Genomic DNA, 17,989 nt, shown 5'->3' with positions numbered 1-17,989 from the left:
GAGTTGAATTTTGGTCYCATGAAGGCAGTGAGACAAAAATCTCCGTAGGCTTTGGCAGAGCAGTTTTTCAAACCAAAGAGATAAAAGAKCTTGGCTTTATTGCCCAATGATTTTTGTACTCAGCAGTGAAGGAGGAGTCTTGGGTTCTGGTCCCAGCTCCCAGAATTATCTACCTTTCATCCTCTATCTGATTTAATATGATATTTCTTAATAGTTCTGAGACATGAGAGGCATGAGCTTCCATAGCTCCCCACTGAGCAGACATCCTAGCCTGCAGTCATGAATGAAGGATCTAAGCCATGAAAAGCAGATGAGGGCTCAGACTTGTGGCTGTATTTTTCTTTTTTGGGTACTTTAGAACTTATTTCTGCTCAGTTCATGGGCTTTTATGGTTCCCTTTTGAGGTTGTTTTCCCTGTGCATGTGAGTTCAGGCAGGATTTTTTATTCCATTATGGGACTGATCATCTGGAGACAAGGTGATTTTGTTACAAATCTGACTTTAGACAGTAACTTTCAAGTTTGTAAGATTTGGGGCATAATATGGCACCAGCTTTCGTGTCTTGAGGTTTAGATTGCATGAGTGTTGTAACTTTCATTAAGTAAGGAGATAGCATTTCGTTCATCTGGCATGTATTGATCAATTTGATTTATTTTTAAAAGCATCTGGCAATGTTTTCATTATGTGTCTGGGCCACTTTAATTTAAACTTCATTATTTTGAGCTTTTTCACTGTGACAACCAAAACATTATCTCATATGAGGGAAATACACAGAATTGAATGTGTCTAGATTGAATAAGAAAAGGCTAGKAGAGGAATTTTAATTGCTGTCTTCAGCAATCTAATTACAAAGAAGACTGAGGCAGATTTTTCTTGGAGCTGTACAGTGAAGGGATGTGAGGTGAAACAAGGAGATTCTCATTAGARCTAGGAAAACAGTTTTGACTGTAAAGGGGGTTAAACCTGTAATGGGCCAAGAAAGGCTGTAGAATCTGCATCCTTGGGTATGTTCAGAACAGGACTGGATATGACCCCAAGTAATCTGATGTACCTTTGAAGCTTGTTGATCCTGTTTGCATTTGGCGACCTTAGAGGTCCCTTCCAGTAACATTTATTTCATGAGTCTGGCTTTTCCTTTAGAGTGCCTGATTATCAGCATTCTGAGCATTATAGCTGTGGCTGAAGTGAATAATCTTTGGATYCTTGATATCTGGAAATCTGGACTGAAATTTTGAATAAAACTTTTGAAAATATTGAAGGAAAAAGTGCCAAATAAGYTTATAGGGAAGGTTCATAGTCAGAAAATAATCTTTTGTGCCAGTGGCAAAACCAATTTTTTTTTTATATTTAATTTTTTTTTTTTCAGCAGGCAGTGAGGACAGTGAGTTCACAGATCAGGAGAGAAAAGACAGAGCATCCTAGGAAGCCAAAAGGAAATAAAGGTCCTTGTGCTCTTTGCTCAAGTCACTTTTGAGTGTCAATAGGGGAAATAGAGGTTTTGAAAAGGTGCACTGAATCAGAATCTAGCTCTTTAATATTACTTACAGAATAAATTCCCTCATGTCCTTCTTGGGTTCTTACTACCTTTTGCATTTCTCTCAGAGGTTTCAATGACTACTATTTCTGAGATTCTTGGCAGAAGAGTTCAGCTGAAAGGACTCATTGGAAAACGAGCTGTGAAATGTCCCCACTGTGACTTTTATTTTATGAAGAATGGATCAGATCTTCAACGTCATATTTGGGCTCATGAAGGTAAAACTCTGGTTTCAATCTTTTGGGTATATAACAAGTTTCATATTCTACTGAAGCTTTGCTGACATAAAAAAAACAGACTGAAGTTTATTTCTGTACCCAAATTAAAAACTTTAAGTACATTGGAGGTTAATTCATTAGTTTAATGGATTCTGGATCACATATGGAACTGCACACTCAGAACATAAATAGACAACTTAAATGTTTTATAAAATTAATAAGATTCTGATGYATTTTTTTCCTAAAACTCATTCATAAACATCTACAAAGTATTCGATGTGAGTAAAGAGGAGTGAATTAAATACATGCCTGGTATTTTAAAACAAGTAATTTTTTGTATCTTCTTTTGAGTCACTGCTGCTCCTTTCACATTTGTCAAAAAATCCTCAGTCTGGAAATCTGTTAGTAAACCAATTGAAATCCAGTTGCTTTGATGTTTACATGTAAATTCTGTGAGTATTTTAATTAAATCTCTTAGAGCATGGCTGTCAGCTGGCACAGACACAGGCAGTGATCAAAATCCTGTAAGATAATGCTCATCATATTTATGACTTTTTTAGGGAGAAATTCCAGTAATATGGTGACATATGGGTTAAAAATGCCTTGAATTTAAAATCTTTAGGCAGCAAAATCTTGTGTCTACCCAGTCTGTATATTTTTAGAATAGTTTGAAGACCGCTTATGTGGTCTTTAGTCACATTTATAATCTATGGAACAGATGGCCTATGCTTCTGGGTTCTTTAGCCATCCCTCTTCATAAAGGGGATTATGGATTTGGTGCTCTCAAACTGGTATCTTATTTCCAAAGTATTCCTGTGTAGGTAGTTCAGCACATTTGTTTGAACACTCTGTCTGTGAGCTTTCCTGCCTGTGTGCCATAGCAGGGATCCTCTCCAGAGGCCTTCACTCCRTTAAGGAGTTTAGGTAAGGCAGAATATAGGTTAGAGCAATTCCTTGTATATTCCACAGTTCTTGTATTCTGACAGGAAGACTGGGAACCCATGTCATCTAACTATCAGGAGAAAGAGGTGAACAGAAATTTATTCCCAAATCAAAGTGTGCAATCAASTCTGCTTAAAGCAGACTGTGATTCYTCAAGCTTATAAATCAAATTTTAAGGTCATGAGTATCAATCTAAAATGTGCAGACCCTCAYGAAAATGTTGAACTGCTTTTCCAGTTCAGATTTATTCACCTTTTCTTTTAAGGATTTGGTTTGTTCCTGTAGACCTTCTGTTAGATGACACACTGCTTTGGACAGTTTGAGGGAAGTGAAGTTTCAAGTGATTGTATCTGCCTGAGCCATTAGCAAATTTGACACTAATTAACAATAAAACACAACTTTGCACATTAAACATCTGCTCTCATGTTAACTACCTAAAGAAGCAGTCCTCCTTACAGCAGGCTTCTTCTTTGTTGATTGTAGTGAACAGAGAATAATAGTTATCTGAAGACTTTTAGAGAGAGATATGTACACCAGCGAGGCATCAATATGGGCAGTCTGGATTTTACTTCTAAATGAAGAATAGACACAGCAAGGGCCAAATATCAGTATTTGCCTGGCTAAACTCAGTACCTGCTGGCTTCAGCAGTGCAATAGTCATTTCTAAAAGATCTCCTCTTTTATCTTAGCAAGTTGTGTTCCTTTCACAAGCTTGACATCATTTAGACAGAAGCTATAGATGAAATTTATTAATTGTAGAGATCCAAATTTTCAATGCTGCTCTTTGTCGATGTTGCTCACATGATCTGAAATTTCTTTGAAGCAAATGTCCACCCTCTCATGGAAAGGCACTACCTGGTTGTTTCATGGTGTATTKTTTCATGTTTAGGTGTCAAACCGTTCAAATGTTCCCTCTGTGAGTATGCCACTCGCAGCAAGAGCAACTTGAAAGCCCACATGAATCGTCACAGCACAGAGAAAACACACCTTTGTGATATGTGTGGGAAAAAGTTCAAGTCAAAAGGCACTTTGAAGAGCCATAAACTCCTTCATACTGCTGATGGTAAGTGCATGTTTATTAAATCTATTTTAAGACAATAAATACTGGCTGTACCACAGGCCCGATTAACAAATGTTTATAAGTGTGATTTACAGATTTTGTTTATTCCCAGGGGACACCATTTGGGAAGTAATTAAAAACCTTCTAAAATTGATTTCTGTGAAAGACAGYTGTCTGAAATACTAGATTTTTCTGAAATTTTCATGTTCCTGCAGAAAATTATTGATCTCAATAGGAATTTGAGAATGCCAATAGTTCTGTGGTTAAGTCCTTTACCGCGTTATTCTATGAGAATATTGTTAGGATCCTGATGGCAAAAAAAAAAAAAAAAAGAGGGCATTTATCATCAAGAATGTGGTGTGTGGTTTGTCAGGGAACTTTCAGCCTTTTAAATGACAATTTCTGTGTGCCCAGTGTCCCTTTCTGTAGTGACAGCACTGCGAAAGTTCTTACCAGCACACATCTAGTGTTCTTCAGTYATTTCACAGATAAGTGAATTTGAAAGCTGTTTTACTGTTCATGAGTCTTTCTTCCTGACTTATGAATCCAAGCAATTTTTGTTGAAATATCAGAGCCCTACAAGGTCAATTTAAGCAGTGGAATATAAAGTAGTTTTCTGTCTGTTTTATTCTTCTCCAGAAGACAGGCTTCTCAAGAGTGACATGATAGAAAGCAATTCTGTAGTCCAGGGTCATTACTGCTTGTGATTAGAAATAAACCAGAAAGCCTGGTTTCCATTATTTTATTTAGATACCGGAAGGTTCTTCTTAGCCATGTTTTATAGAAACTTTCACTCTTGGTATAAAATGCTTATAACTTTTTTCATCAGGATCCAGAATCTAAAGAAATCCCATCTCTGTGATAATACAGAATATTCTCTATTTTACTTCTGCTTTAMCTTTTCGTTCTTCTGCTTTTGGAGTAGTTTTTAGAATATCCTTATTCCACATCAGTCAAATACAATTTGCCATCMATGCAYRTTTAATTCAGGAATGAAGTCCCTCTGTATTTAATACATCTTGTAATTTGGCTGGAGGTAGCAGGACTAATAGAATCTTAGAGGCAAAATACGGAGAAAGGGAGTATGAAACCCAKAGAATAAAAGGAAGGAAATAGTGTTCACTTAAATCATAAGGGAAAAAATAGATTAGTGAGAGAGACTACTTTGAAGGGAAAATGTGTTTGAATCACAGCAATTCTGTGCTTGGGACAGAARTGGTAAAACCATATGAACATAGTCAAACATTGGTGTTTTAAGGATTTCTAAGTGTGCTTTACAAATAGCAAAGTAGCTGTGCCTGCAGTTGTAAATAATGGATTTCCTTCTTCCATTTAGGGTTYGCTATAACAATACTTTTTCTTCTTTCCCAAGTGACTACCCCAGCAGAATCTAGAGTATTTAATGCATATAATTTAAAGAGTACACTTGAGCTTTTTTCCTYCCTCACTCTGCTTTTAGCTCTATTTAACCAAATTTTTGCAGAGCAAGCTCCAGACTTCTCCTATTGTTCATTGTTCATTCTTAACATTTTGGAATTTATCTTTGTGTGGAAATGGAGCTGATAGTTTTCTGAACTTAAATAGAAAAAACTTATTCCATTTRCTATTCCCATTTCAGGAAAGCAGTTTAAATGCACAGTGTGTGACTACACAGCTGCCCAGAAACCACAGCTCCTACGTCATATGGAACAACATGTCTCTTTCAAGGTAAGAAAACATATAAATCATGCTTATTTAAATCATGCTTTAAGTTATTAAGAAATACACAGAACTTTAGACAACAGTATTAAAACTGGTACTTCTTCCTGTTTGGTGGCAATTAATGGTACTTAAACATTTTAATATTTCAGAAATTTTGATTTAACATTCAGACTTTTGAGACAAGGTTATTTTGTTCATGACCAATCTGTAATTAGTATCTTTACATGACAAAAATGTCTGTATGTTTCAATATGAAACAAATTTATTTGGTTTGATTGTCAGTCCTTGAGAAAGTGAATCTAATATGTACCTTAAAATGTTCTAGGGAACTATGAAAGCAAATCCCATATATCACTGTTCATTGCCCATCTTAATTTTGCCTGAAGTTTGCCAGTCTGTTGTACTATACATGAGTTCATATAGTTGAGGAAAACTGAAGAGAATTATTTTAAAACACCCTGTTTATCTGAAATATACATTGGAAAGAGTTTTGGAAATCGTTAATATTTCTGTGAAGTATTTAAATTAGAGATACAGTTTATTTTAATAAATGGTAGTATGGTTTTATTTCTAAATTTCACATTGATTCTCCCTGTGATAGGCCTTAATGTAATGTATTGTGAAATGTTATATTCAGTAAATAGGAATTATACWAGTTTCTTTTCCAGAAAAGACAGTATTTTATATTTATGAAAATGTTCATTTTAATGTGAGGCTTTATCTTGACAATGAGCATATTTCTTATTGAAAACATSATACTATTTTCATATGCAACATCTTACATTATCTAACAGCTCATTTTACTTCTATAAAGAGTACACTGCATGCATTTTTAACAAGTACCATAAAGCAAAAAGGAAAGCAGTCTTTTCGGTGATGGTTTAAGTTTTGGAAGACAAGATATTTAACAGAATGAAACAAGTCATCTAAAGAGATGATACATTTTGAAMAAATAACTTTTCTTTCATAAGTATGTGGTTTTGGGCTGGAATAACATTTTTTAAAGGATTTTTCATAAATGAAAATACATATTTTTCAATTTTTTGATGTCTAAAGTGATGTAGTACTCACAGTGCAGTTCTTGGAATGTCACTGGTTCTGACCTTGGGATCTGCCTGCACATAAATGTGGCAATTCCAGATGCCATCAAGAGAACTGAGCCCTGGATTAGGTCAATCAGGGGTATTTGTTTAAAGGAGTTCAAAACCTGTTTGCCTCCTTCTAGGACAGTTGTTTGCATGCTTATCAGACTCAGAGAAAGGTCGCTACTTGCATGACCTAATGATCCTTTAATCCATCATATTTCCCAGCTCCAGGAATTTGCAATCCTGCTATCAATAGCAGGTAACATACACGACTTGCACAATAGAGTGGTGCAAGAATACAGCAGTCTGTCTGGATTATTTTCTCTAAAAAATGACAGTTTCAGCGATAGAAAAAGAGAGTACCCATCTCTAAAAAATTGAGTAGCTGAATGTTACAATACCCTCTGAAGTGTAAGGTTAAAGGAGTCTGACCATCACTTTTCTTCCTTATTTTTGCTGTTTGGAGGCTGAAGGAAGATGATGAGTAATGAGCTTAGAGAGTGTTCTAATCAATGTATCCTGATTGCAGACAGTTCCCTGCTTTAAATTCAGCTCCTAGATGAAAATTTCTGTACCGACCATTTTCTGCTGAGCAGCTTTAGGTGGGGGTGCTGTGCATGAAATATTTTGCATCCCATTCTGAGGTACTTGGCTTTTGGCCTGAGGATTTTGGTCAATGTCTGCATGCTTTTCCAGSACCTAATGGTTGTGTCAGGCTTCCTATATCTGTGATACATCTTAGTCAGAAAGTTATTCTCAAAGGTTAACTTTAGGCTCAAATGTTTGCTTTTCTAATTTATTTTCTTTAGGATTTTATTTCCCTGTCAGCTGAAAAAAGACATATTCTTAAAAAATTAATTAAATTGCCAAATTAGCTCACCAAATGGTCAGAGGAATACAAATGCCAGGGAAAGGGGAAAGGAAGGGAAAAAGGAAAAGAAAGGGAAATCTGTTAAATGAGATTGGCTGTACAATCATGTTGTATCTTCAGTTATTTTAGTTGTCTCACAGTGCCTTTGTCATGGCAGCTGAGTAATTTCATAGTAGAAAGTCTCCACAKTATCAGACCTGTTATCATCAATTATGAAAACACACAGTTTACTGAATTACAAAAACTGGGTAATAATCTTATAATATTGAGAATACCTGTTGTCTTGCACATAATTAAAAGTACCTAACTTAGGTAATGTTTAGTTTCAACTTCCATTTATATCGAATTTCGGAGAGTCTTCCTGAAAGATGCCTACACTGGAAATGAGTATGGTTTCTTGGGATCAAAACCTTGCAGTTTAGACCTGAATCCTGAAGAGGTGAGGAAATACAGTTGAATATTTTCCTTTTTGTTCCTAGCCCTTCCGCTGTGCRCACTGCCACTATTCCTGCAATATATCTGGTTCCCTGAAGAGGCATTACAACAGGAAACATCCTAATGAAGAGTATGTAAATGTAGGGTCTGGAGAGCCTGCAGCTGAAGCCCTTATCCAACAAGGTACATCTCCATCATATAGGATTTATTTGGGTTTTTTTTGCTAAAGCAAACTTGGTGCAAAAGATAAACTTTCATGCAATATGTTCCTCAGTTATTGGATGTTGTATGATAAATCGTTAYTCCTTTTTAGTAATTCTGAAATGGCCACCCTTTTCCCTTGATTCAGTGTTCTTTGTTCTTGGTTTTTGAGGGTGTGTGAACCAAAGTTTTGTTTGACTTTGCCTGTGCTATTTGTTGTTGCTTACATTTATCATTTACACTTGTTTGTCTCTTTTTGTAAGTAAAGTATCACTGTTGAAATGAATGATAAATTTCTACAATTCTAATGATAAATTTCTGTGACAATTCTGCAAGGTTGAGCTCGAGGTAAGATTGAGCAAACATGAGGAAAGAGAGCAAAGAGTAAATGGCAGCAAATTATTCCCCCACTAGAAAAATCTGGGTTAAAAGAGAGTACAGGTAAAACAGGTTATGAATTGTTATACTCATGCATAAAATGCTTGTTTTATGGGCAAAGGAAGCACACCTTCTGTGTAAGTAGCCTAAGAATTTATGAGTATGATAACAGAAATCTTRACAGTCTAATGTAAGACTTGACTAMCCTGAYTCCTTAAATTGTTTTGCTGTTRCACACTGGGTAGATGAACCAAAGCAAACATCTGATTATGCAGTCAGGTACATTTTTGGGTGTAAAGCTCCTTCAGTTCTAGTGCCTGGTGGGAGGAATATTGAGCAAGAAGAGGAGAAAGCCAGATTAAATATTAGATTGTATTGAAAGCATTTTAATTCTTGGTAGAATTAAGTTTCCTTTTTTACTCATCATTTTAGAAAGTGTTTTCCCTATCTTTTAACAGAAACTCCCAACAGTTTCATAATACYTTTTGGAATCTTCAGTTTCTGATTTTGTTGAGGAATACAGACCAAAGTAATGCTATTGCATTAAATAATTAATTAAATATAAATCTTTAAGGTTACATTACTTCTAAATGCTATTTCCAAATTACTCATCTAACACATAACATTTATCTGTTGAAGGCATTAATCCATGTTAAATACTGAAGTCGTGACACAGAGAAAAATAACTCAATCTGAGACTCTTCCTTTAAACTTGCTCTATTATAAATGTATAATTACAATAGGTAATCTGAGCCCATGTTGTACTTACATAACATGTCTTCATTTCCTTTTATTGAAAAAGAAAACTCAAATAGTTTTAAAAATAAATACCTATAAATTTCAGGGTAGGAATACATAGACTAGTKTAACAATTATTTTCACAGACAGTGYAAGTCAATGGGGAGGCTGCAGTTGTTTTAAAGAAGCAATATTTGCTTGGTCAGTACTCAGAGTCTTTTTTTTGTAGTCACCCAGATGAAGGAAGAGCTTTGCACTATGGGGAGCTTTGTTTAACTTTCCAAATATCTGAGCACTGCAAGGAATTATTTGTCTGTAGCCACTCTTAGGAATWGGTATCAGAGAATGAATTCTCTTAGTGTAAATTAGGGATCATACTTGCAATGTTTTGAACAAATAAAATTAATCATATGCCGATTAGGTTTTCCTTCGCCTTTGGGAGCCAGATAAATGCACTTCTGAAAATAATTCTTTCCCACTGAAACAAAAGAACTGTAAAGTTGTTGAGATGCAAAAGTAGCTTTAAAATGGAGACATTAGAGTGAGATGAGAGAGAAGAGCCTTTAGCTTTTTCTGTGGTGGATATCCTTTTTTCCACCACACTGGAACATTGGGCARTAATTAACAGGATGAAATTTAGCAAGTTCAAATCTCAGATTGCCCCTAGGGTGGATTAATGCCTGGGACAAGGGAGAGCAGTGGCTGGAGATCWGCYCTGCAGACAGGGATCAGCTCMCCAGGAGCCAGCAGTGAGCCCTGGYAGCCCAGAGGGCAAATCCCATCCTGGGGTGCACTGAACACAGCACAAGTAGCTGGAAAAAATGAGGATTATCCCTCTGTGCTCAGCCTTGGAGCCCTGAGTGCAGGGCTGGAGCCCATTTGAAGGTTCATGATTGTATCCAGAGGGAATCAAAGCTGGTGGCAGGGGCTGGAAGTCCTGTGAGGAGAACCTRAGGTCTCTGGGCTTGTCTGGTTTAGAGAAAAAGAGGCTGAGGGGAAACCTCWTTGCTCCCTAACAGCTTCCTGATCTGGGGAGGGGAGAGGGAAGTGCTGAGCTCTTCTGCCTGGGATCCAGTGACAGGACACATTGGAATGGCTCAAAACCCTGCCAGGAAGGTTTAGACTGGGCACAGGGAAGCATTCCTCTGCAGGGAGGTTGATCTAACACTGGAACAGACTCCCAGAGAGGTGATCAATGCCCCAAAGCTSTCAGTGTTTCAGAGGCATTTGGGCAATGCCCTTAACAACAGCTTTAATTTTTGCTCCTCCCTGAATAAGTCAGGCAGTTGGACTRGATGGTCCTTGTGGGTCTCTTCCAGCTGAAAGAGATTCTTTTCTTTTTCCATCTCTGACTTTGCATCCTTTCTCTYCCCTTCCTTACACAGTGTACATATTTCTTGTGCTCCCACTAATGCTGTGCCTGTTTTCCACATTCACTTGTGGAAAAGTCAGGTGTTTTAGAGCAGTAATGGGGCATCAAATCCATGCAAGAGCTATGAAGTCAATGTTTCTTCTCAGGGCTCTGCAGTGAAGAAAGCCATATTAATAGGTGCAATTTTCCCACATGCGGCTTCCTTTGCCAACTCAATTTCCTGCTCTGYGATGCATCAGATGGATCTTGTACCTGGGCTCCAAATAAGACCAGAGATTTCTTATCATGTGACAGAAACATCAGTTTTTCCCAGTGTTTTAATATCTCACTGGGGAAAAAATGTTCCTTGTGGGAGACATTTGCATTTGGAGGCGATAAACACRAATCCTGTTGCAGTTAATAAAAGTTTTCCCGATTTGGAAATCAGCAGATCTTCTGTATTTCACRCAGCACAAACAGATTACTGTGGACACATTTATGCAGTATGAGAAACAAGTCATATTTTCATATATCACACCTGGGTGTCATACGAGGTATTAGGTGTTAYRAAGAAATTCTTTASTGTGAGTGATGGAACAAGTTACCCAGAGAAGCTCTGGATGCCTCATCCCTGGGTGCATTCAAGGCCAGGCTGGATGGGGCCCTGAGCAACCTGTGCTAGTGGAAGATGTCCCTGCCATTGGCAGTGGGGTTGGAACAAGATGATCTTTAAGGTCCCTTCCAACCCAAACCTTTTGATAATTCAGTGTGTTTCTGAGTTGCTTGGGCCAGAAGTTGCACCTTGCTGTCTGACTAGCTTCTGTTTAGTTTCAATTTWCTGTATTCATAGAACTGAAAAGCAATCTTGGGAATTTATTCATGTATTCACATAAAGGAAGAAGACCTTTCAGACCTGATATTAAACAAATCCTTTGAAATGAAAGGACTGTAGATGAAAAGGAAAAGGGGAGAGTGCCAGCAAGCAAAAGGTTTGGAAAGAAATTGAGAGGGGAAAGCAACAAAGATTAATATCTAATAAAAGCTGTCTATATCTATTTGTATTGTATTCTGCTTGTTCTGAGTTACCCACTGAGCCCAGAGTGAATTGCCTCACACTTGCTCAATCTCCTCTACTCTCGATTGGTTTTTGACTGCATTGCAGGCACTGCAAATAATCTTAATTGGAAATATTTATATGAATGTAGACTGCTGGACTGTACTCAAGATTCCTAGAATGAGCTCATAAATAAATGAATGAATAATAGAAGAGGGACTGTTCATTTGAGCAGCTGCATTCCAAGGACAGACAGCAGTATTTAATTTTTGGGCTTGTGTTAGAAATTGGAATCACCCAGGATCATAGAAATGCTTGGGCTTTTGCAGGGTGTGTGTGGGTTTTTTTTTTGTTTAAGTCTATGATCTGACATTTATTTTAGTATTATAAAGTAATAAAGGAAAATAAATTGCTGAAGAATTTGATATATTCTGCAGAGGGGACAAGAGTGTTATGCRTTACCCGTTGGTTTTTCTGCGAGGCCCTACCTGTGTGCTCATTTGATGGCTTGTTTTTTGGTTTCATTTGCTTTGTGCTGGGCAAGTCACATAACATTTTTCCCAAGTTTTTTCTTTTCTCCTCACTAATACTCCCTCCCATCCACAGACGTTTTGTTTATATATCTGAGACACAGATGTTCATTTGTACTTGTGCAGGACATACGTGAGGATCCAGTTGTGGCCTCAGTGTTCTTACACAGCTGTTATCACATGTTTTCTTTGGACAAAAACAATATCTGTCTTATGGAGACTCTAGGCGAATAAATAAACTGGAGAGCACACGTCAGTGGAGRAAGGTTTTGGGGCTATGTAGGATCTGCCTGCAGTATTTCGTTACAAATATCAGTTTTGYTATTAAAAGTAGTAAAGGTGTGTAATTCATAGACTTTCTCTGTATGCTACCTATTATTTTAAAGAACTATCTAGAAATTCATTTTTCTGAGCTTTCATATCAAGTCACTGATATGGAGTTATATATTACCTGTTAAATTCTACGCTTCTATTACTTGTTATTTAATTAAAGTCATGATGATAGAAGTACAGATTTAATTTACCTGGTGAGTTCTTGTAGTAGTTCAATATCAAAGTGATGCAGAAAAGTGTTCATTGTTTCACAGCAATGGCTTTTTCCTAGTACTACAGATTGGTGTGAAATTAATGTGTAATTTCATTTTCTGTAACTGATAATATCATTGTTTTAATTTGAACTTTTTGAGTTTCCCTTAATAGTAGAGATGGAATATTGAGCATCTGCTCTAACAGGAAGTTTGGTAAAGACTGAGCAAAGAGGGGGGTTGGTATGGTAACAATAAGTGTTGGTGAAATACCCTACAGACTGGGTGTAGTTACACTCTGTGCCATCAAAATAAAAAGTTTGCTTCTTTTTATTTTATCCTGGTAGGATACTATGTGGTAGGTTTCCATGAATGTAAAATGTGATATATTTTCTAATCACCTTGTTCAYAAAAGACTGTACAATCTGGTCTTGSTTCATAAGCAGCTTCTGTGAGTCTGTTTGAAGCATTTAAATATGATGAGTAAGAATCATCATTTGCCACAATAATGTGGAGTCAGCCATGTGGTATCAGCACAGTTCCTGCAGTGGCATAAGGCATTTCCCCAGCCATTRGATTTGTTCATTAGAGTGAGTTCTGGTCATTTAATGCAACAATTTATCACATGCAGGTTATTCTTGTTCTCTTTAGTCAATAGAGGGAAAAAAGAGAAATACTTATTTGCATAATTACTGAGCAGCTGAGATCTGACATTTGACTAAATGACTTTCATAAGAAAAAGAAGTAAAAGCTGTTTAATCTAGTATAGAAAATTGGATTCTTATGATGTCGCTCAGTTTTTTACCTGTAATGCTGCACAATGACACAGTAAACACTGCTAACTTCATGTTATGAATAATTTTGTAGACTGAAAACTTTATTTACAGTTTACATGTCAACGTAACACTGTCAAAAGCATAAATTTGGGTGAAGAGGATATTGTTAACTGTTCCTTGTTTACTCTGCTTATGTTCAAAAAACCTCCCAATGTTTGTTTGAAACTTGAGAAAATTAGAACAGCTGTCTTAGAGAAGATACATTTTTTAAAAATTACTAAAATATGCCACTGATGTGTATGTTAAATATTAACATATTTCATTTGGACAAATGGCTAAAGGAAGACATTTTACAATTACATAGCTTGATAAAGATGGGGTCAAATTAAACAGGTCATTACTGCCTTGAAAAAGAATTTATGAAAGTTACTCAAGGAATTTATTTGTGTTTCCTTGTAGGTGGCATTAAGTGTCCTGTTTGCAGCTTTGTGTATGGTACTAAATGGGAGTTCAACAGACATCTTAAAAACAAACATGGAATGAAGTTAGTGGAAAATGATGGGGAGACCAAATGGGAGGTAAAACGAAGTTACCATGGCTTTGATCCTAAGATTTTTTTAAATTCTGGGGAGAAAAGTGAAGATAAAAAAAAGCATACAAAAATGTGGTTCTAACTTTATATAAGATCAGAAGATTATGGGATCTTATCTTCATTTGAATGCATACCTTGCTATATCTATTAAATTTTAATATATGGTAGGCTTAACATTCTTGTAAATGCTTATTTTTGCATTTTTGGCTTCTTGTCCTCTATTTGCAGCAGAAAGGATGAAAGCTTAGCAAAAAAAAAAGTGAAATTTAAAAACTTACTGCATTTTGTAATATGCTGAATATTCACTGGTGTTAACTGTAAGATGAGCAAAGCTGCTAACTTTTATTGAATTAATGAAAAAAGCTTATGCCTTKGTTCAGAGAAGGCTAGAATCTAGAAAACTGAATTTGTTAAGTGATCAGCTGAAAAAATTATAATGTTGTGCACAACAAGTCTTCTGTGATATGTTCTGTATTTTCAGTTGCAGTCCTGCAGATCTAGTATTTGTGGGAAAACCACAGATTTAGACACTTTTATTAAAAAATTAATTTGCCAGCTGAGTGTCTTCCACTGCCTGAGTAGGCTGATTTTGAAGTCCACTGAGAGGTAAAAGCCAGGAGTCAAATGCAGTTGGCTGACCCCCACAGTTTAAAATCTCTTCTGCTAAGTTTCGGTCTGGCCCCCATCACAAATCTATTGTCTGGGTTGGAAGGGCTGACCTGCAGCTCTTGTCTTAACAGTTATTGAGTATCCCCACACAGAAGGCTAAGTCCTTGAAAAATACTGGAGTAGGTTCTATTTGGACAGCTGTTCAAAGAAGACACGACAAGCATTTTAAAATGCAGCCCTTTAAAGTCTTGTATTCATATTCCAAATGATTCTCTGTACAATTTCCCAGTAGATGCCCAAAGCTGAAAAAAAGCAGAGGATGCAAGAATATCTYTGTTGCTGAACTGGCTGTAAAGAAAGAGTCCCATCAGAGCAGAAATACATATTGACAGCTGGTCTTGAAAGAAAAAACAAAAAACATAGCTTATGGAAAGGATAACTTTCTGAAAAAAAATGCCATTTTCAAATTTCTGAGGTATTTTACCAGGTCTGTATTAGTAATTAATTTTACTCAAAAGCTCTTTGCTAAGCCCTGGTACAGTTTAAGTCTGTTTTTAGTTCTAAAATAACTAAAATAAGATCAGCATCCTTAAAACAACTTTTGAAGTAGAATCTAGAAGAAAACTGTGGAATGGTATCTCAATTCCCATGTAATATTCTTCTTGAATTCGGTTTCACTCAGTATAACTCTTGTTACAATATTTGTTGTCCAAACTCATTCCATGTTGTTTAAACCACTGAAATGAGATTATTCATGCCTTGGCTGGGTTTTCTCTCCAAGTTAACTGCCGAAGTGTCTGAAGAAGCATCCACTCAGTATCTCCATATCACAGAGGCTGGAGAAGATGTTCAAGGCACTCAAGCTGCTGTAGCTGCMTTACAGAACCTTAGATACACTTCTGAGAACAGTAAGTTACCTTTTTCTAGGTTGGAACACAATACACCTTTTTTTATAAATATCTAATTTTTTTTTAAGTAAACTGGGCAATATATTATCTCCTGTGATCTCCTATTAAAAACTATGAAATTAGTCATCCAGAACTTATTTCTGGGGGGTTATATTTTCTGTGGGCACAAATGAGAAATTATAATTCATTATGAATTTCTATATCCTAAAGTCAATTAATACTTATCACTGTCTGTTTTGCACTGTATTATTAGCTGTGTGGAATTTCCTGCCTGTATTATTAAATATACTGTGAAATTAGCTATCTTGGCAGAGTAGATAGAGTGTGTCTAATGACAATTCTCTGGTTATTATTTTTCTCCCTCTCTGGCTTTAGTCAGCAAGAGTGCAGGAGTGACATGGTGGAATAGCTCATTTACCACGTTCCCAAGGCAGCACTAACAATCTCAATTTTGATGGTACATGAAGCTAAGTGAACTGTTCTGTATCAGGTTAAGGAGGAAAAGAGTGGCATTAGATAATGTCTGCTAATGTACAATAACAAAAACTGGAAGAAAAGAAAAAATGCCCAGATTTCTGAGAGTATTGAAACACCAGAAAATAGAGTAGATATTCATATGTGTTTTTTAAAATACATGTAAATAAATGCTCTGGTTATCAGAAGACAGCATTTTACAATTATTTGCGACTGTGGTTTTTATTGTTCACAATACAGATACATGTCAAAACCACCCACTTTTTTTGGATTTTTCCATGCATGTTCCAATTAATTTACATTACTGCCAATTTCTGTATATTATTTTAATGAGTGAAATTCTAAAGAAGTGAAAACTTCTTGAGAACTTTTCTTAAACTTTTATATATTTAAATTAAAACAAACATTGTCAAGGAATATACTGTACATAGCAGTTTTTATTTTAAGCATGAAGCTATACTTTTCTGAATAATTTTCTTTTTAGAGCATCCCCTTCAGATACTCATCCAGCATATTCCCTCTTAGTATGAAAACAGTAGCATCTCATCTAAAGGCAGGACTATAGTTAAAAAAACCCAAAAAACAAAGCAAGCATTTTTCAGTACTCAAATACATTTGTTTCTTATGTAAATAACAAAACATAACTACTTTCTATTTGAAATGAAATTATCTGGCCTAGACTACTATCACAGTAACAACCTCAGTTTGAAAGGGTTTAMGTTAAGAAATCAGGTTTATTCTATTTGCTGTCTCTTTTCTATCTCTAACAGTGACTGAAGCAAATATATGTCAGTTTTACATGACCCTGACAGTTTCTTTSCCTGTCTGACATCTCTCTCATGCTGACACTAGGCATGTGGGAATGGTGGGCCATTGGTGGGAATTTGGATTCCTGCATAACAAAAAAACATTTCTCGGCATTTAAGTCTTTCACACTTWGTGAAAAATTAGAGTACAACTAAAAATGKATTTTTCAGGTKKTTTTTTTTTGGTAAATATCCATTTTCTTTGGCAGGGCTACACACATCAGAGATTTTTTTTAGAAGGACAGACATGTTCTGATCCGGTGTTTATAAAATGATGAGTATGAGCTTTCCCAAGCAATTAACTTTTCCCTTCAGTACATTAATGATAAAACTACTTCTTTTAGGTTGAGGGGTATTGGGGAGGACCAGACAAATGGTAGACACAGCTTTCTAAAATACCAAATGGCTGTTATGGTTATAGGTGTACAGGTAGGTTCTTCTGTTTGTCCTGAATGTCTGGTAAATACACAATTGGATTTGTAAAGTCTTGCAGCTTCCTAATTGGCAGTTACTGCTATGAGCTGTTGCTTTTTGTTCATTTATTCAATGTATTCTTTCAGATCTCTTTCAAACAGGTATAGAAATGATCAGTATGGCTTCACTTGCTGATTCTTGCATTCCCTGGGCAGATTTGTTTTGTGAATACTTCCCTGCCATAGATCTGTTATTAAAGTGTCACATTACTGAGCTTTTTGAAATGTACCAACAGCACTGTGAGTTAGGGCTGTCCTACTGAGATTCACATGCCTTGCAACTGTTTTCCTGTGATGATCTTATGGCTGCTGTCTTTCTGATAAGGTGAAAGACTGGATCCAACAGCTGTAAACATCCTGCAGCAGATCATTGAGTTGGGCTCAGAATCCCACGATGCCACTGCAGTCGCTTCTGTCGTTACCATGGCACCTGGCACGGTGACAGTGGTGAAACAGGTGAGAGCTCTTTTCTTCTCTAAACTATCTATATTTAATTTTCATGTATTTATTGTAAAATGGGATTATTTTCCAAGGGACAAACTTTAAATGATCATTCAAGACACATGCAGAATTTTTCCTGATTTTTTTCCTGGGTTTTGTGTGTGTGTGTGTTTACATGCCCACACATGTACGTGTTCATATATATATATATATATATATATATATATATATATATATATATATATATACATACACACATAAAGATTTATACCTATAGAAATGAATGTAT

General features: G+C 36.2%; 1 protein-coding gene across 2 annotated transcripts in view; it reads left to right on the top strand.

The window, feature by feature from the left end:
• Nucleotides 1-17,989, top strand: part of ZFAT (zinc finger and AT-hook domain containing) — a 111,722-nt gene that overhangs the window by 82,557 nt on the left and 11,176 nt on the right. For both annotated transcript variants that reach the window (XM_057379183.1, XM_057379181.1), the window contains 7 exons: nt 1,602-1,751; nt 3,583-3,756; nt 5,372-5,460; nt 7,890-8,028; nt 13,857-13,975; nt 15,380-15,506; nt 17,585-17,715. In XM_057379183.1, coding sequence (XP_057235166.1) covers nt 1,602-1,751; nt 3,583-3,756; nt 5,372-5,460; nt 7,890-8,028; nt 13,857-13,975; nt 15,380-15,506; nt 17,585-17,715 — 929 coding nt within the window. The remainder of the gene's footprint in view (nt 1-1,601; nt 1,752-3,582; nt 3,757-5,371; nt 5,461-7,889; nt 8,029-13,856; nt 13,976-15,379; nt 15,507-17,584; nt 17,716-17,989) is intronic.

This window comes from Malurus melanocephalus, unplaced genomic scaffold (genome assembly GCF_030028575.1).
Source record: "Malurus melanocephalus ecotype Western Australia unplaced genomic scaffold, MMel_1.1 scaffold_392, whole genome shotgun sequence".
Classification (NCBI taxonomy): domain Eukaryota; kingdom Metazoa; phylum Chordata; class Aves; order Passeriformes; family Maluridae; genus Malurus; species Malurus melanocephalus.
Note: the sequence above shows the minus strand (reverse complement) of the source record. Positions and strands in the feature narration are given on the sequence as shown.